The sequence below is a fragment of the Plectropomus leopardus genome, chromosome 12, assembly GCF_026936395.1.
Source record: "Plectropomus leopardus strain MGB_pleo_1.0 chromosome 12, ASM2693639v1, whole genome shotgun sequence".
Taxonomy (NCBI): Eukaryota; Metazoa; Chordata; class Actinopteri; order Perciformes; family Serranidae; genus Plectropomus; species Plectropomus leopardus.
In genome coordinates this window covers 27,376,712-27,398,003 of record NC_142187.1, presented here as the reverse complement: position 1 = coordinate 27,398,003, position 21,292 = coordinate 27,376,712, and the positions used below count along the sequence as shown (strand labels likewise).

Below are 21,292 nucleotides of genomic sequence, written 5' to 3'. Positions count from 1 at the left end.
CTGACATTGGGCAAGAGACGTGGTACAGCTTAGACAGACTGCCAGACTATGACAGGGCTGACACATGGAGACAGACAACCATTCACACTCACATTCACACCTACAGGCAATTTAGATTCACCAATTATTCTAACCTACATGTCTTTCGACTGTTAGAGAAAGCCAGAGAACCTGGAGAAAACCCACGCGAGCACAGGAACATGCAAACTCCACACAGAGAGGCCCTCAGCTATTTTTTTATATTATGATCATCATGCACACCTTGTACTGTACACATTCTGCTTGTGGACTTTCTTTAAGGTGTCATCATACAATTGTAAACAAAGATAGCCAGTATCGACCTCTCAGTAATGCCTGCTCACTGCCTACTTACTACTTGATGCATGCAGGTTTCTTCATAATGCAATTTCACCTTGGCTGAACTGAGGGCCCCCAGCTCAGTGCTGATGGTATTGAGTAACACGTGACAGGAAGTATTTGGTCTATGGTGCACACAAAGCCCACCAAAACATATCTGGAAGATCTGAATGCACTGATAGTAGGGGTAAAGTTTCAGTGTCAAGAGCACGAGGACACAAAAACAGGAAGAGAGACACCCTCAAATAATTCCCAGATACCTAGCCCTAAAAGATTTTATGATCCCACAGAAAATAGACTTTGGATTTTCCGCTCGCTTGAACACATCCTGTTACCTCTAAAAACCTTCCTCGATTACATGTACTATATCACCGCCATACCACCTGCAAGCATGGCAGTTGTCATGGAAACCCACAAGTGTCACAATCAATTGCTCACTGGGCCTGGGATTCAGTCTGCACAGCATTTTGCCAATCACCTCCTCTGAGGCGTGACTCCTAAGCGCTGGTAGCTCATTGCCTGGCTGGACACCTTGTGTTCACTCCTCTATTAAACTCAAAGTCTCAACTGTAGCTGGCAGCTCCAGCTGAGGAGTTTAGTCTTGTTAGCTTTGTTATGTTTTTGTTGATGTTACAAAGCTCATGTGGAGAAAACACATCCTAACGTTTCAGCTCTTCTTTACAGTTTCAGGCTGTTTTTTTATCACGTATGTACATGTTTTTCTCTACTTTTTTTAAATAACAGTTTTCACACTTAAACACAGTTGCCGTTTTTTAATGTTTAGATGTTGTTGTATTTTGTACTTTTAGCAAAGGTACTACACAGAGGAAAGGAAACTTCAAAATAAGATCTATTGTCCAGCCTACGTCTCCGAGACATTACTGAGCTCAATATAACATCAATTAAGCTCCTGAAAGATAGCCTGTCTCTTGTCTCAGTCCAATCCTTATTCAAGATCTTAAAAAGCTGTTTTCTCTCTTACGGCACTGATCTTTATTTGTCTGAAATTTATTTTGTCTCTTAACATAACAAAAATTCCAGAAGAAAACTTGATTGCCTTATAAATTAGCCTTCACAACTTCAGAATTTTGCGTAAACAAATGCATTTCCTGAAAAACTTTTTCTGTTTTTATTTATATCTTGTAGTACAGACTGTCCATGCTGGCTTGATATGTATAGCTAAAAGTGGGACAGAGGAGGGACAACCCACTGTGTAAAATATTACAGTAATGTAAAGGGGGGCCTATGTGTGACATGTATAAACATACCTTGTCATGGGTCATGCACATTGTTGGAATGCAAAGTACATTTACTCAATTACTGTAGTATGAATTTTAGGTACTTATACTTAACTTAAGTCTGTTCTTTTCATGGCCCCCTATACTTTTACTCCACAATATTTCAGAGGTAAATATTGTACTTTTTACTCCACTACATTTATCTGAGATATTTACTTACTAGTTACTTTACAAATTTAGATATTTGCATAATAAGTATAAGAAAAGTATATTAAATATGATGTTTTGTTATAAAATAAAATAGCCAACAGTTAATACAAGTACAGCTGCAACAATTAGTCAGTTAACTACTTAGCCGATTGACAGAAAATCATTTGCCAATTATTTCTGGTTAACATGTAAGTTGTTTTGAATGTTGTAATTTATTTTGAATAATACATTTTTGGGTGTTTTTTCTAGATTGGGCACTTTTAATAACTCAAGTACATGCTACTGATTACTAATTACTGTTTACTTTTAAGTAACATTTTAAATGCAGGACTTAAGAAAAGCCATAAGAACATCCATGCACTTGAAATAATAATATTGGCCAGTATGTTTCAATAGTAGGTTACTATTAGTTAACTAGTTTGCCTCGCTGTTATGGACAGGTGCTGTACAGTGACTTAGTGTTAGCCAGCTAACATGATTGCTGACGGGTTCATGGGTAACAGGTAGCCTGTCATCAGTGTTGTGTACTATAATATATATAATATATTTCATTTTTTATTACAACCCAGCTAAAAGGATGCTACAATGATGGGTAACCAAAAAAGCATATTTATAAATGTGAAACATGAACAAACAGAATAAATGTGTCATGTATACGTGCATGGGTGTGTGGAAATGTCAGTAATCACCAAAACAAAAGCAGCTGTGTCGGCGAGGGAAGAGGGAGTCTGTTGGAGTCTGTTGGAAGGTGGTGCACTTTTATGTCATGAACCACACTGGGCCCAGGTGTGGCTCATGAGGTTAACAATGACCCTCTGCCTTGACCTGGATTTTGTAGGACAAAGCCAAGAAAACTGGCATGCCAAGTGGAGTGGAGGAGTTGTCATGTTTTTTTATTTAAATAGAAAACATTTAAATTGAAACTTAAATTGAACTGTCAAGCGATAATGTTGCACCCACCCCACTGCAGTAATACTGAGGACCCCCTAACCCTCTGTTGAAGACCCAGGCTCTAAAGTTTAACTTTAAAGTTTATAAAATGAAATACAAATTTGTGTTTATATATATATATTTTTTTTTTCAACATCCTTTCTATGCTTTTGAACAGAGATTGACTACAATATTTTATCCTAAAATTTGACCACTATAACCTTGCATGAAAAAAAATTAAACAAACCCTGCTGATAGACTATTGTCCTCCACAGTATACCTAAAAAAAAAGCTCACAATTAGCAATCAGTTGTTATTTTGCAAACTGTGCCGCATTTTTTATGTACAGTTAATTTTATTGAACTTATTTAATTTGAGCAGGATAATCCACTCACTGTCAATACTACTTTTCCAGGAGTCGTGGATACTTATAACAAACACTTAAAATTAAAATCTCCAATAAAACAATAATGAAAATTAATACATACAGCAAGTAGATACAGTCTGTTAATCAAGTGCACTGGTGTCCAGATTTCACAACCACACACCATCTGTCTGTCATTGTCAGCACAGTGTATGAAAAAGTAAAATGTGTCAAATGTACCAAAGTAAAACCAATGATATTATATCACACTGAATTTTTGACATGCATTGTACTATAACTACAATAAAATGTGTCACACTCTTCTTCTCATAATATTAGACTGAATACACGTTTAGATTGTTAATTACTGTAGTTTAAAACTGATTTATGTGAAATGAATTCATTGTATTCGGCACCATGCAGGAAATAGTAAGAGCATATTAAACCAAAAACCGTTTAGTTACATCAAAGTTTATAATGCCAGCTCCTCCTGTTCATGCCCTCTCATTTAGCACAGAGCAAAAACAGCAGAAGCAGAAGGGCGTAGAGTCATATGTCTGTGGGCACAGTGGTGAAGTTCACATTCACACACAGTTTATTCACAGTAAAAGAAACTTATGTCTGTTTCCATGGTGAGAACACGGTGCTGTTTTTCTGTGTTAAAACATTTTGTAGTTGTCCTCAATTCTACATTTCCCAAAATCCAACCAACAGCATATTTTTGTTAGACCTTGAATGCCCCCATCTTTCACACTCGTTATGAAAATTGTGATGTGTCTCTTCAGCATACAGACTATTATTACGCAACAATTAAATCTATGTAATTAATGTTTTTGGAGCTGTTGCTGGTTTGTTTTCAATGGTTTTGCCTGCAGCGGGGAACAGACTGTGTAACAAACCATGAATCCTGAGCTCTGAGTTGATAAAACTAAAGAAGTTTTTGGTTTTAGAACGAGAATTTGTTTAATCAAATCTAAGTGAGATTGCGCTGATTGAAGCTCATTCACTGTAAATGTTAAAAATGTTGTCAGTTTAGCACTCACTGAGAGATTTTCCATTTGAAAAAAGAGCTTCCTGTTTTATTCCAGTGGAGATATGTATGTAAATGTAAGTGAACTCATACAACAGACAGATCTTTTGGAAAATGCGTGGCAGGTCAGCAGCAGAGAAAGTGCGTGAAGGTCGTGTGAAGAGATGCTGTCCATGGCAACATCAAAGTTAACAGCACTAGTTATATAAAGTGCAGCTCACTCAACATTTACTTACTTACTTGTTTTATACAGTAGACTACTATGTTGCGTTTTGTTATTTATACATGTCCTACTTGATGGACCTAACGCAAGCTAAATAAAGCAAAATATGTGGTTCAAACTCTACTCTGGCACCAATGTTACCTCTCACAGAGTCTCAAAGGGATACTTGGCTGATTTTCAACCAGCTCTGCATCATAACAATGTGAGTTGAACTGTGGTAAAACTCCCTCTATCTAACCCATTCTTAGATATACCTGCTCCCCTTCCTGCAAAACTTTTGCTGGCTTTTGGGGCTGTTGCTTTAACTAGAGGTTTGACTTCTGCATTTTTGCGCTGCTTGCTACCCATGCTGCCAGCATAAAAACAAAGAGAAATGGATTAAGAGAGAAATCCACTTGGACCAAACTCTGATCCAATAGAAAAACTAACAGTGTTAATCAGATATAAAACAAGATAATATTATTGCACTGCCTAGCTCTCACAATTTTTTTCAAAAACACTCTTTAGTGTCGGTGTTTAGCTGCAACAGCGAGAGCTCATGAACAGGAAGTAGGTGCCATACTGTCTCCTTCACAGTAAAAGTGGAGGCTGAAAAAGTGAGTTAAACAGTGCAAGCAGCTCTGATCAAATATAAACTAAACCACAGAAACAAAAGATTCTGTTCCTGTGTTGCATATTTCTCGCCTTAAATGTTTCCGGAATCATGTTTTGACTTTCTGTTTAGCTGTAATACCAGATTTGTGGTTAACAACCAGCTGCCGAGCCAAGCGGACGAGTTTGCATGACGTCACCCACCAGCAGGAGCGTTTATTAGTCCTGTGCGGTGCCGTACATTTTTGTACTTGTAGGTTTTCTACCTCTTCAGCAAAAGCAAATGTCCACAGTCCTTTTTCTCAGTTTTTTCTGGTCATGTAGCACCAGTTTCAAAGGTATGTGTCTTTCTACTGCAGCCTAGTTTTATGAAAAGACCATCTTCTCAGCAGTGAAATACTTTTCAAAAAGCTGAGCCTCAAACGAAACAATTTGAAATCATCCCTTTAGGCACTGGCAGCTTATCAGAGCCAACAGAAAAAGTAATACAAATGACTTATTTTTGCCAGTATTGGTGCCTTTGTCAAAACTTGGAACATTAACTTTGCCATCTAATCTTGCTCATCTTCCAGCAGTTACAGATTGTTTAATTTACTGTACATGGAATATCTGTAGACAATCTGATTATTGTTATTAGCCTGAATGAAACAATATTGCTTGTATTCATCACAGGAGGATGATGAAGTGGCTATATTCTCTGCCAGTGGGAGAGACCTAATGAGGTCTACAAACACACACATGCATCTTTAATATTGCAAATGGCCTTTTTTTAAAGTCTTTTGTCTCACATTAAAGTTTGCCTTCCCTCTGCATGATTGCCCATTATCACGACGAAGAGTGCCAACTTCCACAGCACAATTTAATACAATAAGAAGTTCACTGTAAGACTAAAATTATAAATGCAGAACTGCAGACGATACAGAAAAGGACTGTAGAATAACCTCGTGCTAAACTGAAGGTCATCCTTATCTGCTCCTATGCTGCCTGCAAAGGTTCATTCACGAACACAAATGGGAAAATGCAATCTCCTCATGGAGCACAATAGACTCCAGATCACAAGGACAAAACTAGAAATACAGACACAAATTGAAGGTGGGTGTAAGAGTGTAGATGATGGTAATTATCATCGCAGAATATTAAGGCATTTTGTCACAGAGTTTTTAGGAATAAAGAGGACTTAGAAAACAACAAACAAAACAGAACAAAATAATTAAATGAATTAGTCATGATTTGAAGGCAACTGTGAGTTTGTGGTGTGCCAGTTAAAAATGATATGTGAAATTATGACTCAGACAGCTCTTTTATGCTCTTTTATGTCAGGGATCTTTGGGATGAAGTGGAGGGTTATTTTCTTTCTTACGATCCTCAAAATTGGCATGATAACCACTTTCTGGATCATCAAAGGCCAGAATAACGTCATATGACCCATCTGGGATAAGCCTGAACATCCACAGGTTGTGGAGCTAAGTTTTGAGTATGCAGATGTTTATTTCAGTGCTGGATTTAGTCCAACTGTGGCAGGCTGATGGTGAGTGCTTCAGCGAGGACAGCTCTCTCTGTCCCCAACTAGGAAACCATCAAACTCCTGTAATCATATTAGGGCTACACTTATTTTTATGTCTCGGGCATTATGCTTTTTGGTTGTGTCTCTGTCCGTCCATACTGGTGAACATGATGTTTCTAAACAATGCCTTGAAGTAATTTCTTCAATTTTTGACATAAACGTCCAATTGGACTCAGTGATGCGCTGATTAGATTTTGGTGGTCAAAGGTCAAGGTCACTGTGACTAAACAAAACATGGTTTGGGCCATAACTCAATAATTTATGACAAAATTTCACAAAAATGTTTATTAGTAATGATATAATGGTAATATAATGATAAAGTGATGACATTTTATATCCCAAAATTCAAAAGTCAACTTTACTGTGACATTATAATGGCCATTAGGGCTGTGACACACCAAGCTCACAGTCGGCCCATGTTTAGCCGAAACGGAGAGCGTCCACGGCCTTCCTTCCCACAGTGCATTACGTACCATCGGACGGCCCTTGTGAGCTTTTTTCCACCGATTCAGCATATTAATTGGCAGTTCAGCTCGGTGCATGAGAAGAGAAACGGAAAGGAGGAATGTAAACAAAAAGCTTGAGTGAGGAAGGTTGTAACCAAATTGTTATGTGACGCAAAAAGTGCTTTTCTTTAACCATTGAGCTCTGAACAGAAACCTTTCCTGATGGGTTGTGTTGTTATTCACTGGCGTGCAGTAAATATGCTTTATTTTGTCAGTATTTTGTTGTGTTGTTAATGTGCTAACTGGCTAACTAGTCACGGCAGTCTTCTGATTTCTCGCTTTGAAACACTACACAGATGACTGCTGTCTGCACAGAACATATGTGCTTGTTGGCTGTTGGTGTGGTGTTTTCCTTTTCCACTTTGTGGCCTTAACATGGCAATGTGAGGGTGCTAGTTCTCTGATGTAAATTTGGTGTATCTGGGCCTTTATACATCACCATGTCTCAGAAACACAAAAGGAGAGATTTGGTCAGATCCTGAATTGGATCCTTGAAACTGTGCTGATTGTATATTCTGTGCTTCCCGGGGAGGATGTGTGTGAAGCATCTATGTTTTCACAGACATGGATGTAAACTGTAAGTGTAACTTGACTGGTGCATGGATGCGTATAACTGTTAGGCGGTGTTTATTTAAAATGAAACTTAGGAGACCTTACAAAAGTCCTGACAAAATTTTACTCATCCTGTGCAGCTGTTCCTCAGTGTAAATTTAACAATAAATCTGTGTTGGAGCCTAGACAAGTGGCTTCCACAGCTGTGATGATGTGAGCTTCATCACGTTATCTTGGCTCGTGAGAAGAGTTGTTGTAATCAGTTGCAGATAGTAAATTGTGAAGTTAGGCTTTTTATATTAAGGGCTGCTCAGTCTTTACCTTTACATTATTGCTGTAGAATGACTTCCTTTTCACAAAGTCACCTTCATTTACTTTGATGGGAATGTGGGTTTTGTGAGTACAGCCAATTACACTGAGAGACCCTGAAATATAATTAACTTATCCAGTCTGAAGAGCCTTCGCATAGAATAATTTCTTGTTAAAACTGGAAAACCTGTGACCTCTTTGGAGTTCTTGTTTTATCAGTCTCCCACTTGTCAGTCCAGGAAAATAGAAGGGCAACACATAAAATCTTCCCTTATTATTTGAATTTTCAAATAAATAGATTGTCATTAAATACAATTAAATATTTATAAATAATATATGTAAAATCTAAGCATTTGCATATTATTTGAGCTTTACTGATGACTTTATGATTATATCAGTAAATACACCTGTAGCTAATATGGTAAAGAAATAACTGAAAAACACTTCAAAATCTAACATTGGAAAATTGTCAAACACATTTATCTTTCAGTTATAACATTGCTCCTAATGATGATTTTTAACTGTTGTTTATTAATTGCCACCATGACACAATTTACCTTTCCTGTTGTTGGAGTGAAGTTTCTGTATTTTATTTAGTTTATGCATCCAGCATCTAGTGGACAATATGGGAACTGCATCTTTGTGCACTATAGTCTCAATAACCACTGTGGATTATGGAGCATAAACACAAACGTTTGGCCTCATATAGAAAAATTATGTTAAATTTCTCATATATTTTCTTAGTGTTTTCTTAGTGTTATACACAGTATATAAACGATATAAAACAACAAAAGTCCAGTCATGGCTTTTTGTTTATTTGATTTTCTATTATATATCCAGACCCACTGTACCACTGATCATTATGTTCACATTTTGTTTGCATAATCCAGTTTTAATGCCAGTAATTAAGTGAGTATAATGTGTTAGTAGTGAGGTGGTGTCACAATTACATCAAAATACATTTTGATTTTCAGTGTAGTTACTAGAATTAAAAAAAAAAAGAGAAGTCAACTTTCATAATCATCCAAATCTCTTATGCAGGTATGCCAAATCCCACTTGATTATAAATTGGAGGTGCGTGGCCTGTGTTTGTTATTAGCAATGGTACAGTAACACCCCCTAAACACTGTATAACAGCAGCTGTGACTCAGGAGGTTGAGCTGGTCATCCACTAATTGGAAGAACTACGGTTATATCCCCAGCTTCTCCAGTCTGTGGGCATGATACTGAAACCCAAATTGCTCCCTATGGCTGTGTTATCACAGTGTGAGTGAGCAGGTGGCGCCTTGTATGGTAGCCTTGGCCACAGCGGCGTGTGAATAGGTGAATGTTGCTCTGTAGTGTAAAAATGCTTTGGGTGGTTGAAAGACTAGACAGGCACTATACAAGGGCAAGTCCATTTATTATTTGCAAATGTGTGCAAATAGTCTGGTGCCCAAGAATCAGAGAGATGCCACCAAACAAAGACTGTAAGAAGAGAAGAACTTTAGCAGTGGTGAAATTGCCGTACTGTAAACTAAAACAAAGTAAATGAAACTTTCTAGATTGTCAGTTCTTGCCGTACAGGAAAATTAAGAACATTTCTGATGCTGTAAATGCCGTGCCGACAGCCTTTCAGTTGTAGCTTTTCAGAGGCTGAATGCATGTAATGCCACCCAAGGGTTTTATGGTCTTAATTGTGATCAGTAGGCCAATTGTATATCTTTATTCCACAAATTTAATAATCCAAGCATTAAAAGTACAATATAATACATAATAATCCAAATTTGATATTATATTTGTGCATTTTATGTCCCTTTTTTCCATTTTTCCTTTTTTTTTTTGGATAAACAATTTTTTTTAATAAGCGGATACAGACAAAAATATGAGAAAAACCTTCCATGTATAGGGTTGTGTACCGAAACTCGATAATACTATACCACCAGAGTCATGATGTAGATTTTAGTGGCGACGTAGGTGTGTTATATGAGTGATAACGGAAAGGCAAGCCCCTTATACATGGGAGCGGCCATGAATGAGGGATTTCTGGGAGGTGCTAGTCCATAATTTCACAGAGGAATTGTAGACTCAAAACTTCCACGTCATCTGCTCATCTTTTGAAGAGTTATGTGATGCAATAACACCTCTTATAGCACCTGCTGCATCATGCCTGAGGGAGCCAGTCCCTTCAGACAAACCCAGTGCCACAGCATCATGTGACCTATAAAAATGAAAAAAGTGTTTCCATTGCAGTTTTAGAAAATATGGCTTTTTTGAAATCACCTGAAATACCACATCATGCAAGCATAAAAACTTTTTTGCAATAAAAGTTTTTTTCAAAACTGACGTGTTTCCATTAGGCGTATTTTATATTCATATTTTCAGTTTGTGCAATTTGAGGGTTAATGGAAACCCACCTAATGATTGCTTTTCTCCTCATCACTTCTGTTAGATGTGTGTACATTTCACCATTCTCTGTGAACTCTACATACTGTGTGCAGTGTTTCGTGGGCAGACACTCCAGCAGGGCATCGGTCTCTAGAGTAACAGCAACAATTACAGTGCTTTCACTGTCACTTAAATCACACTACAAAGCAGCTCTTAGGTTTAATGGAACAGTAAATGACCTTCCTGACTCTGTGTGTATTACACATTTGCACAACATTCACCATCGCTTTTTAATCTCAATGAAGTACAAACAAATGTAGACATAGAATTGTATATAAAAGAAATAAACGGCAAAGGCAGTGAGGGCAGGAAGTGGAGAGGCTCGTTAAAATTATTGATTGACCTTTGTTATTAAGACTAATATGAACTGTGAATACTCCCACTGAAATTATTGCACATGTGAAAATGGCAAATTTCCAGATATCAGAAGCATTTTTTAGTATTTGTAATATTCAACACAAATCAAATATGTGTACAAAAGCTGATTTTAAAGTCAGAATTTTACATTTTGACAGAGTTTCAAATACGCAGGTACATAAAACTGGGTTTTCTGGCATAATCTGATTCTTTTTCATTTATTTCTCTTCTTCTAGTGGCAAATGAAGAAGGGGAGAGCTCCAGCAGACCACAGGCCAGTTTTGCACGTAAGTTTTCTCTTTATTAGTCACGCTGAATTATCAGTCGTTTCGCTAAATTCATTCATTTCAATTCATCACACCTTTCAGATCAAAGTATCAAGGGGCCATTTTACCCTGAGCCAATGAGATGTTAGCTGCTGAGACATTTGGTCATTGAAATAAAGGTGTTATTCAAGCAGAAAAGGATCTATTTTAAAACTCAATACCAACATTTTCCAGGAGTAATTTCACTGTGACTAACAAAGGTCCGCCCACATAACCCATTTTCTCTTTGAGAATTTTCTGTCTAATTTGAAACAATTTTCTCCCAAATGTAAAGAAAAAAGAGAGTATAATGGCTGTTTTAACATATCGCAGCTCCAAGGCCACTTGTGCTCCAGTTCCTTTTTGTAAATATCCAAAATAATCACACGAGGCAGAGAAAAACTTGAACAGGCTTTATTTTAGGGAAAAAAAAGTCCTTCCAAAATTACCATCTGCCTCGTGAGGTCCTCTACATCTTTTTCCTACATATTCTTATAATATTACCTGTTGTAGCACAGTCCACTACTATACACTATTCAAAATAAACAGACACTGTTGTGTAAACTTGAATAGCATCAGAACCTGTTTAACATGTCACATCAGTACAGACATTTTTATAGAATATGAATGTGTACTTGAGTGGCACCGGTTAGGTTAATATTAATATTAATTAACATTATTAATGAATTAAACAGTTTATTTCAGGTGGTGCTCTCTATTATACTAAAATGGCTTACAAAAATATGACACATATAAAGTACTTTACATCAGTGGTTCCCAACTGGTGGGTCACACTCCAAAAGTGGGTCGTAGGTAAATTCTGAATGAACTGCAAGTGACTTAATGATATGTAAAGTTTGTAAAAAATATTGTTCTAAGGCAATGTGTTGTTTACATTTTGTGACATAAAATTTGGTATGTGGTAATTTATCTGAGGACCTTGAACTAATGACTAAGGAGAAATCTGAACCCTGTAGCTGGAGCAGTTGCGAACCACTTTCATATATAAGACCTTTGGGAAGTTGATTTGAAACTAATTTATTGTCTGATAAAGATTAATATCTCTTGCTATAACCTCTATATGAATAATCGACTACTTGTAGTAGAAGTACTTATCTACTGTGTAATAAGTGCTTTGAAAGAGCTAGCATTGACAACATACGCCCACACGGGGGCAGCATTACAAAGGACAACAATTGTTTTACTCCATGGAGATGCTGAAAGCCATTCAGTGGAGATTAGTATTATTTTTGTTACATGGTGTATTTAAATTAATACAGGTGAACAGATGACAGGTTGATTTACTGCACTATAGAAAATAACTGTAACACTACTGAGGCTTCTTTTTTTTTGCAGGCTCAAAGTCCCAGAGTGCTTTATGGAACGCCATCACGGCGGGGATGGGGATCAAAGGCAAAGAGCAGAAGGCCCCCCTGAATGACCCACGGAGTCCTGAAGAGATTCTGGCCGACGATCTTCCTGCAGCAGATGAACCAGATGCCACAGAGAAAACAGCCATCAGGTTTGCAACAAAGAGCGAAAAGCAGTTCTTTATTATTCGTTAACCATAATGGATTTAATCCTGTGTCAGGCTGCAGAGGGACATTGACAGCCATGTCCAGCTCATTATCTTACACAAGTATGATTTGCATACAGTCGATATTCCTTTCAGCATGTAGGGAGAAACAAGCTATCAGGTGTCATTCTGCATTGTAGATGCATTTGGTATTTTTGGACTCTGATTAATGTGAATTTTATTACCAAGTTGGCATGATTTGGAGTGTTCCCTGTGCTCGCTTTCTATGAAGAGGATTATCTTCTTTTTGACGTTTAACATTCTTGATACACACACACACACACAGACACACACACACACACACGATGCTAATTGCTATGTATGGCTGCTGACCTCAAGGGACGTGGGCAAGATTGATTCCACCTTGATAACAAGGACTTCAAACCGCCATTAACATAATTTGTTGTCACTTTTAGAATATTGAACGTCTTTTAACGCCTGATTCCAATTAACCTTGATGGCTTCGGAGACTGTTACAAATGCCGCAGGTGGTGAGATGTGAGCATTTGTAAGAGGATACTAAAAATGTGCCTTGTGCGCGATAACAAGCTTTTGATTGTATGCAAAATAGACAAGGAGTAACGGCAAGCCGATTTGGAAGGACGCTTTTTCCCCCCCCAACATGTTTGTCTAGCGAGCATTCTCAGAGATTTATAATTTATGGAGTGTTTAGTATGAGATTCTGGAAATCCCACTCAACTATTGTCTCATTTTCTTTCCCTACTTCTCTGCAAAGTCTAAGCGCAGTAACAAATGCTTCTTCTCTGGTGCTTCTCCATGATATCTCAAATTACAGCACTGTTGTTCTCTGCCATAGTCTTCCCCCAGAACACTGGCCCTTTTTTCTAGAGTAGGGTGGTGACAAGGAGAAAGTGATTTTCCACTTGACTGGACTCAGCCTGTTCCTTCGTTTAAAAGCTACAGCTTAGATTTTTAAAGAAAAACATAGTCAGCACAGGGCAGCTAAAAGCACTCTCACCTTCCACAGAGGAAACAGTCCATTTGTCTGTGGAGACAGAGACTTATTTCATCGTATAAGAGGACATAGCTATAGCTTTAATCAGGGTGGGAAACAAATGCTAAGCACAAGCCAAATGCTACTAAATCTTTGGCTGAGGCTGAACAATTTGCATTTGTCTTTTGGCCTGCAAGGGAGTGATTCATTTAAGCGGCACTAACGGTTTAAATAAAAGTAAAATGCACTAAATAATACCCTACTCGCCAGTTTCTTGTTTATCGAAGTCACTGGACTTGTGAAATAGTGGTTGCACCTGGTGATTTTAGGGATTTACCAACAAACATCAGCCAACAGAAAAGAGCTTAGGTCACCTCTTTTGTTTTGAAGCATCCCTCCGATATGATTCACACACTTTGACAGACAGACATCCTCTTCCTTGAATCTACTGCGCTTTCTCCATGCTTGTGTGCTGGCTTGGCGTGGTTTGGTTAGACTTGGCACTCCAGCCAAGTGCGGCAGGGATTTGCGTCCGTATTATAACAGGGCTTCTCGTTTGAATGTGTGTTTCTAACTGATGACTGCTGGTCTTGAGTAATGACATTTAAAGCAGCGAGTGGATCCACGTGTTTTCCACCACAGCAGGCAGGTAAAAGACTTTTACCTGTTGAAGATGAGCTTGTTGTTTGAAGCGTTTATCTTACCGTGGCTGTTTCTGCCGGTGGTCTTCCCCCTGTTGTATAAGTAGACTTTTTCTGTTGTAGAAAAACATTTAATTTCTTATAGATTCTCTAAAACAGGGTTTCCATTGATCCTTAAAAAGTCTTTAAAGGCATTGAATTCATTGATAAAAAATAAAGCCTTAGTTGGTATTAAATTGACTTAAATTTCAAAAGTCTTAAAAATGTTCAGATAAGCAGTGGAATCTCTACTGCAGATTGAGAAACACAAAAAAATGTCCAGAAAACTTGTCAGAGATCCCAGATATTTAGCACCTCTGTTGCTAAAGGAAACAGATACCTTTATGATAATATAATATGTTCAATGTCTTCCATGTGCTCCACCCCAAAAGAGTTATTTTTCCAACATTTTTTAACATCTTTATAACTGGACAAAAAAAGTCATGTTTTTGTTACAGTGAACATTTGGGCAAAATTGGTTAATGGAAATTTGGTCTTAAACTTTACTCCAAGGGGCATTAAAAAAGTCTCAAAAAGTCTTACATCTAACTGTAGGAACCCTGTAAAATAAAAGTCCATTGTTATTTTGATATGTAAAAGCTTTTATTGTGAAGCATCAAAATAAAGATGTTGTTTTTTCATCAGCAGTAACTTAACACGACTCCTGTGCAGCTGAAATCTAACATGAATCAGGGGAAAAAAGCTGACATTTAATGAGCAAACAGAGACTCACCAGAGAAACTAAACTCCAGACCCCAGAGTTTCAGTTAGTAACTACCAAAATACTGAGAGCTGAGCACAGGGACTTTAAAACCTCTTTCTCTCTGGTCTCCTGCACAGACAGATGAGAGTTGATTCTTGCAACACACACTTGTTTCAGCAGGGGGGATAAGGGGGGTATGTTGGCTGTGTCTGGCGAGACGTGACCACTACCTGCTTGGAGGGCACAATTTTGGCCCCACTCCAGAGGGGGTCCATCTCTGGCATGGTTGGGTGTGGCTTGGTGCATTTTAGTTGAAAATGTAAAGACAAATGGGCGCAGCATGGTTTGACTCTGCGCCAACAGTGGTAATGGAAAAAGGGTATTTGTCTGGGAAATCCCACTAAGGTCAGGAGGAGTCTTCAGCCAGGTCAACAGTGGTTAATAGAGGGCAAACCCATGGGGAGCTGCAAGGACCTACAACTGAGTGACAGATGGCAAGAATATGGCACAAGGTGATTAAATGGCTGAGGAACTAGCAGTAATCCATAAAATGATGTAACCACCGTGTCACCTCTGAGGCCAGAGCTGGCTGTTATCCTCCAGGCGATGATAATTAGATTTTATTGGAGAACAGAGAGGTATCATGTGAAGTGTAGCAGGCAGGATGGGAGTGAGTGAGTTAAAGGACAGTTGTCATTAACTGGGGTTGAATGAAGGTAAAAGTCAGCTGATGCCAGTGGGTGAATATGATGACATTTTGAACATTTTTTGTTGTTTTTTAACTGTTGCAGTATTTTGATTAAGCTCTGCAGTCTATTACCCTCTAAGTATCTTAATGGCTCATTTATGTGCTTTGTAGGCTGCAGTTTTCCGCTTTACAAAGCAACTTGATTATCTTTTTACTTATTTTTTTTCCAAAGATCAGCTGAATGGCTGATACACAGCAGCTGTTGATATTGTTTCAGGGTTACAGACGCTCCTACAATGCATTCGAGTGCTTGCTTAGTCACACAGTGAAGGACAGAGAACAATATCGAGCCATTAGTGTATAAACACAGGCTGACTCATCTGTGCGGTCGGTGTCATGCTGTTGTGTCTGCTCATTAGGCGTGCCTTATGCATTTTAGAGCACTTTCAAGCTACTGAATGGGTTATATGGGGTGTTCAAGCACAGCATGAAACCAGCAATTTCTTTTCAATGGCATAGCGTATCAATATTGTTGTGTCATTGTTTACCCCAAAGTCCACAATCATTCATAAATTGCTACTTGTAGCGTACTTATGTTGTTTATGCATTGTGACGATTCAACTTTAATCTGCTATTTGTAGTTGCTATGGTAACTTCGCTTTGCTATAGATGCAAGTTGTAAATCTATTGTTTTACTTCTTTCTTAATATGATTTGTGCACCCGTCACCTCCCAAAACCAGTTACAATGTATATGTGACAGAACTACTAAACAGTAACTCACTTCATCTTGACATTTTCCATTAACTGGTAAAGCATGATTTTTAAAGTGTCTTCATTCTGCCTGACAAACATTTTAACAGTTCTCATGTAGATATCAACATACAATTTGAATAGAGCATCTGAACAAACATTTCTGTCAGCAGTTGTCATCCGGTTTGACCAGTTTAATTGATTTTCCTTTTCATTTAAAATTGCAGCTTTGCATTCTGGTCCCAAGAGAAAAGTAGAAGTTAAAGGTTTTTGAGAAGGTTAAGATATTACTCATTTGTGAAAATTAAGTTTATATTAGGAAATAATTGCTGGTGTATTAGTTATTAGTAATCATTCTATTAGGATTTTACAGTACAGATCAACACGTTTAGAGAATAACATATGTATTGATCATAGAATAAGGAGTAATGTAATTGCAAAGCTCTTAACAAGTTAAAACTAGTGATAGATGCATTTGGGTGGGAAAAACCAGACGACCCACGATACTATATTATCATTATTCATATCATATTATATAATATATTATATCATATTATACTTACAATACAATACAATGCAATTTCCATTTTAAATCTGTTGCAATATGCTCAAGTTTAATTTGTACTTGTAATATCAATATTTAAATAATTTTAAAAAATGGATACTTGACATCAATGTATTGATAAGATATGTACTGCCACACAAAAACTTTTGAGTTTGACTGTACCTTCATCTTCGACTATGGTTAAATAGCACACAACCAGAGAATTATTGGCATCAACTGCTTTTTCTAGTTGCTCCCGATGGGCATAAATTCTTTTACAGAAAGTTTGGTTTAAATTTTCACTCCATTTGGACTGAGGCTTGACTAGTTACTCTCAGAAACAAAAATGTCTGTTGTAAATAAAGTTCAACACAAATAGCTACTAAATAGAGAGCTGAAGTCCAACAAACTGGCACCAGTAAGATTGTGAAGGTGACTAGAAGTTTACCAGATACTAACTAGTGACAAAAATATCTTGTTATAAATATGTTGTTATATGTAGCTACATTTCAGTGCATTTTGAGGACAAAATAGCCCTTTTGAAATAAGGTATTCACTGACCATATGTCCACAAAAATTGTGCGTCTTCCAGTAATTTGTCCTTTTGTCGTCTCAAACAGACCTGCAGCATCACAGCTATCACACAAATAGACTTTCAGTGACCAGCATCCTCACAGTTGCATGTAACCCTTTTAAACCTGGACCAACATCACTTTTCTTGTCCTGCTTTCAGATGGACGTGATCTGAGGATAAAAAACAAAAACAAAAAATAAACAAACAAACAATTCTTATAATTATTATAATCACCTTTTTAAATTATGTTACAGAAATATTAGAATTTGAGCACTTTTTTTCAGGTCAATTATTATTATTATTATTATTATTACTATTTTACTAACTCTTGCTAATTTTTGGGTCATTGCTGTCTTTTGTTGCTTTCTTTTCGCAAAGAAGTCAAGCCAATTTGCTCAGATTTCAGAGGGTTAAATTCACAGCCATGCACACATGCAGCTGAAACTCAGACACTCTTCTGTGGTCAGCTGTGTGATTTATCTGCTGGTTAATTGGATGCTGTGTGCCACTGTGAACTTTACAGTTGATTAAGGCGGCTGTCTCCATCATGGCAGGCCACAGTTTTGGAGGCTGACCCGCAGGTTCAGAGATCCCCGCTGACATCCCCTGTGCAGCTACAACCTCCATCACTAGCCTCACTAGCCGGCTAATGAGCCTCCACTGGCCAGTGTGACTGGAAGCACATGGGCAAATGGCAGAGCTATTCATCAAAATGATTGAAGCGTGGCCTCACAGTTATGATGTTAAAGAGCTGTATCACTGCTGTCTGCCACATGGCGCAACACATTTCTGCATTGGGCTTTTATACACTTTGTTTTATACTTTAAGAGTACAAGTGTTTCAAAAACAGGAAACAAAATTAAAATTGTAACTATGCCAAACCTCCTATGACACCCAAAGTTCAGACTTCCCCAATGTATGAACTTGTATTACTTCTACATACAGTGTATTAATGTTGTTCAGGGTCATAGAGAAGCTTCCAACCTTTGCTTTGATCAATATATTTATTCCCTTGTGTGCAGCCTACAACCTTTCACTAATAAAAATACTTTTTTGGGTTATTGATTTAGGTATAGATCCAGAGAGGCTCTTGGGGGTCTTGGTTTAATTAAGCACTTACTTTATTTAAGTGTAAAAGTGAAAGGAAACATAGCTCATTTTAGAAAAACAACAAAAACAAACAACAAAAACAACAAAAATAGAATCAGAAAGGATTTATTGCCAATATGGCTTTCACTTACAAAGAATTTGCTTTGCTTTTTTGGTCCCTACATTAAACATACAATAAACACTGAGACAAACATTATACAAGGAATAAAATTGGGGTTAAGCAACATCTAAATACATAAATATATAATATAGAAATTACAATATAGAAATGAAATAAAGATACTTTAAAAAACTACTATGGTATAACAAATAAGTACAATTTGACTGTTTCAGAAAGAGCTGTATAGTTTTGTGCAGGATGTGCAAAAGTTCATGGTAGAGCAAAGATGTGTATTGTACAAGATAATTCAAGATGAGCATTAATCCTATAATGTATACAGGCAGTGTCTATGGGCAGGAAGGATTTCCTTTTACCTGTAGTGCCTATTTATCAGGACTGTTTTGGTGTGAGTTGAGGATATCAGCCATAGAGATGCCTGCCTTGTCTTGAATATAAAGGAACTAAGAGGCTCTTAGCTAGTGGTGCTCAAAGTGCCAGAAAACAAACAAACACATTTAAAACACATTTGAAAAACAACAAAACAGCAATGTCTCTTTGCAGAAATCATGACCCTGTTGATCGGTTATCCACAACAGAGTCCACAACAATTGTGTGAGCAATTTCATGCAGGGAATATTTGTCTTTCTCTTGAACTATATCCACCAACCAAATCACTGTGCAGAGGGAAATGTGCTGTTAGCTCACCTAGCATCACTGAGCCATATAATGTTACAGCTCAGCCGAGGAGCATGCCATTAATGTTAACATCTTGCGCTGTCACAAACTCAAGCCTCTCTTCTGTGCGATAATATGGTTTCCAAAAAATGGTTCCAGTTTAAAACTGCTCAAAACAAGGTCTGTGGATTCTCTTGGGTAACAAGCTTATGCTTTCTGAAAAGCATTGCTGTTGAGTTTTAAAATGTATTTTTGGCACCTTGAGCACCACAAGCAGAGTGCCATCTAGTTCTATTATAATGGAGAGAAGGCAGAAATCTCTACGGCCGATATCTCCAACATGGCAACTCACACCAAAACAATCACGATTGATTAATAGTACTTCAGGTAAGAGGAAAAATATGTAATTTGTTTACAGAGTCAACTGTCCCTTTAAGATGTATGTATGCATTGACGTCTGCAGTCATATAATCAGTCCATTTTCTTTAAATGCATTCACAAAGAGGCTGAAATGCATTAATGGAATCTGCCCTCACTCTTACCTCATGACCCCACTCAATAATAGTGTATTCACTTTGCCCACACCATGGCCTTTAAATACAATATGTGAACTGCAAATCAATCACCCATTAGTTGAAATGTCCCCTCTAGTAGGCCTCGCACACATCTTATTGTCGGGTTAACATAGTAATAGGATCAGAGCATTTACAGGCTTGAGGCAATTAGGGGGGCAGCAGAGTGTTTTGTCTGCGCAGCATAAATTTGCTGTGATATTTGTCACTGTGAGCTGTGTGAGTTACAGTGAGTGTGGCATTTCCTGAGCCTTGACCCTGAAGTGAACTCTTGGACAACAAATCAACATCTTTCCTGGACGATTTTATGGTGCCCATAATTTTTTTATGGCCACAAAGTAGAATGAGATTAAACGTGTAGAAATGAGCACTTGTATCCACAAACAGGTTTTTAAAAATAGCTTTTGAAGACATTGCTTACAAGGTGATTGTCTTAATTTGGATTGTGACCTCATTGGACTTAATTATCCAATTTCACTGTATTTTTAAGATAACATTGTTCTTTATGGCTTGGGATTTTTTTACACTGCTTGGAGTCAGACACACTTGACAGTAGAATTAAAAGTAAAGCTCAACTAAGTGATGTTTTTGAGAATAAATTCAATGCATTACTGCTTATTTATCTCTGTAAGGGCAATTTAATGCAGCAGCACTACACCCAGATAAATATACACAGAGATAGACACAAGAGAGAAAAATACTGTCAATCAAAAACTTTAAAACATTCAAAGACCATAAACTGTAGGATGAATTGGTAATAAATCAATTAATAATTAACTATAAATATCTAAAAATCGATCTAAAAGGATACACAGTCTAAAACGATATCGAAAATGACTAAAAATAATCTTTTGTGAGAGGGATTCTGATAAATCCAATCTCAGTGAAATGCAACACCTAGCATTGGAGCTATTTAAATCTGTAAGCTGCTTTTAGCTCTTGTTTGGGTTATCCCGTCTGTATTTAGACTACACAGTTGCCTCCCAATGGCTCTCACTAAGTTAAGTTAAGTTCAGTTAACCCCTCCTGAAATAGACAGCATACTGTACTGTACAGTGTGAATGAAAGTGTAAGTAAACCAGTTACTAGTGAATACTTTTAAGCATCTAATAAACCATAGTGACATAATTTGTGGACCAAACCAGAACTAAAAAGCAAATTAAATGATGTAATAATTATCAGCTGGTTAGATACATAACTCTAATGAGATACTAATGTTGCTCCGTGCCTGCTGAAGTAGTAGCAATGCAAGTACTTGTTTGCTAACATGTTAGTCATAAATACACACTTAGTGAGCCATTAGCACATTAGGCTTCTGTGAGGTTGCTGTCATGTCAACAAGGCTATGGCCCTGTCCAAACCTGATACTAATAAACATGGGTAAAGTGGACTAAATGCATC

General features: G+C 37.4%; 1 protein-coding gene across 3 annotated transcripts in view; it reads left to right on the top strand.

The window, feature by feature from the left end:
* pde1cb (phosphodiesterase 1C, calmodulin-dependent b) overlaps positions 1–21,292 on the top strand; it is a 123,927-nt gene that overhangs the window by 17,036 nt on the left and 85,599 nt on the right. For all 3 annotated transcript variants that reach the window (XM_088085684.1, XM_088085683.1, XM_088085685.1), the window contains 2 exons: positions 10,895–10,945; positions 12,320–12,485. In XM_088085684.1, the coding sequence (XP_087941810.1) occupies positions 10,895–10,945; positions 12,320–12,485 (217 nt within the window). The remainder of the gene's footprint in view (positions 1–10,894; positions 10,946–12,319; positions 12,486–21,292) is intronic.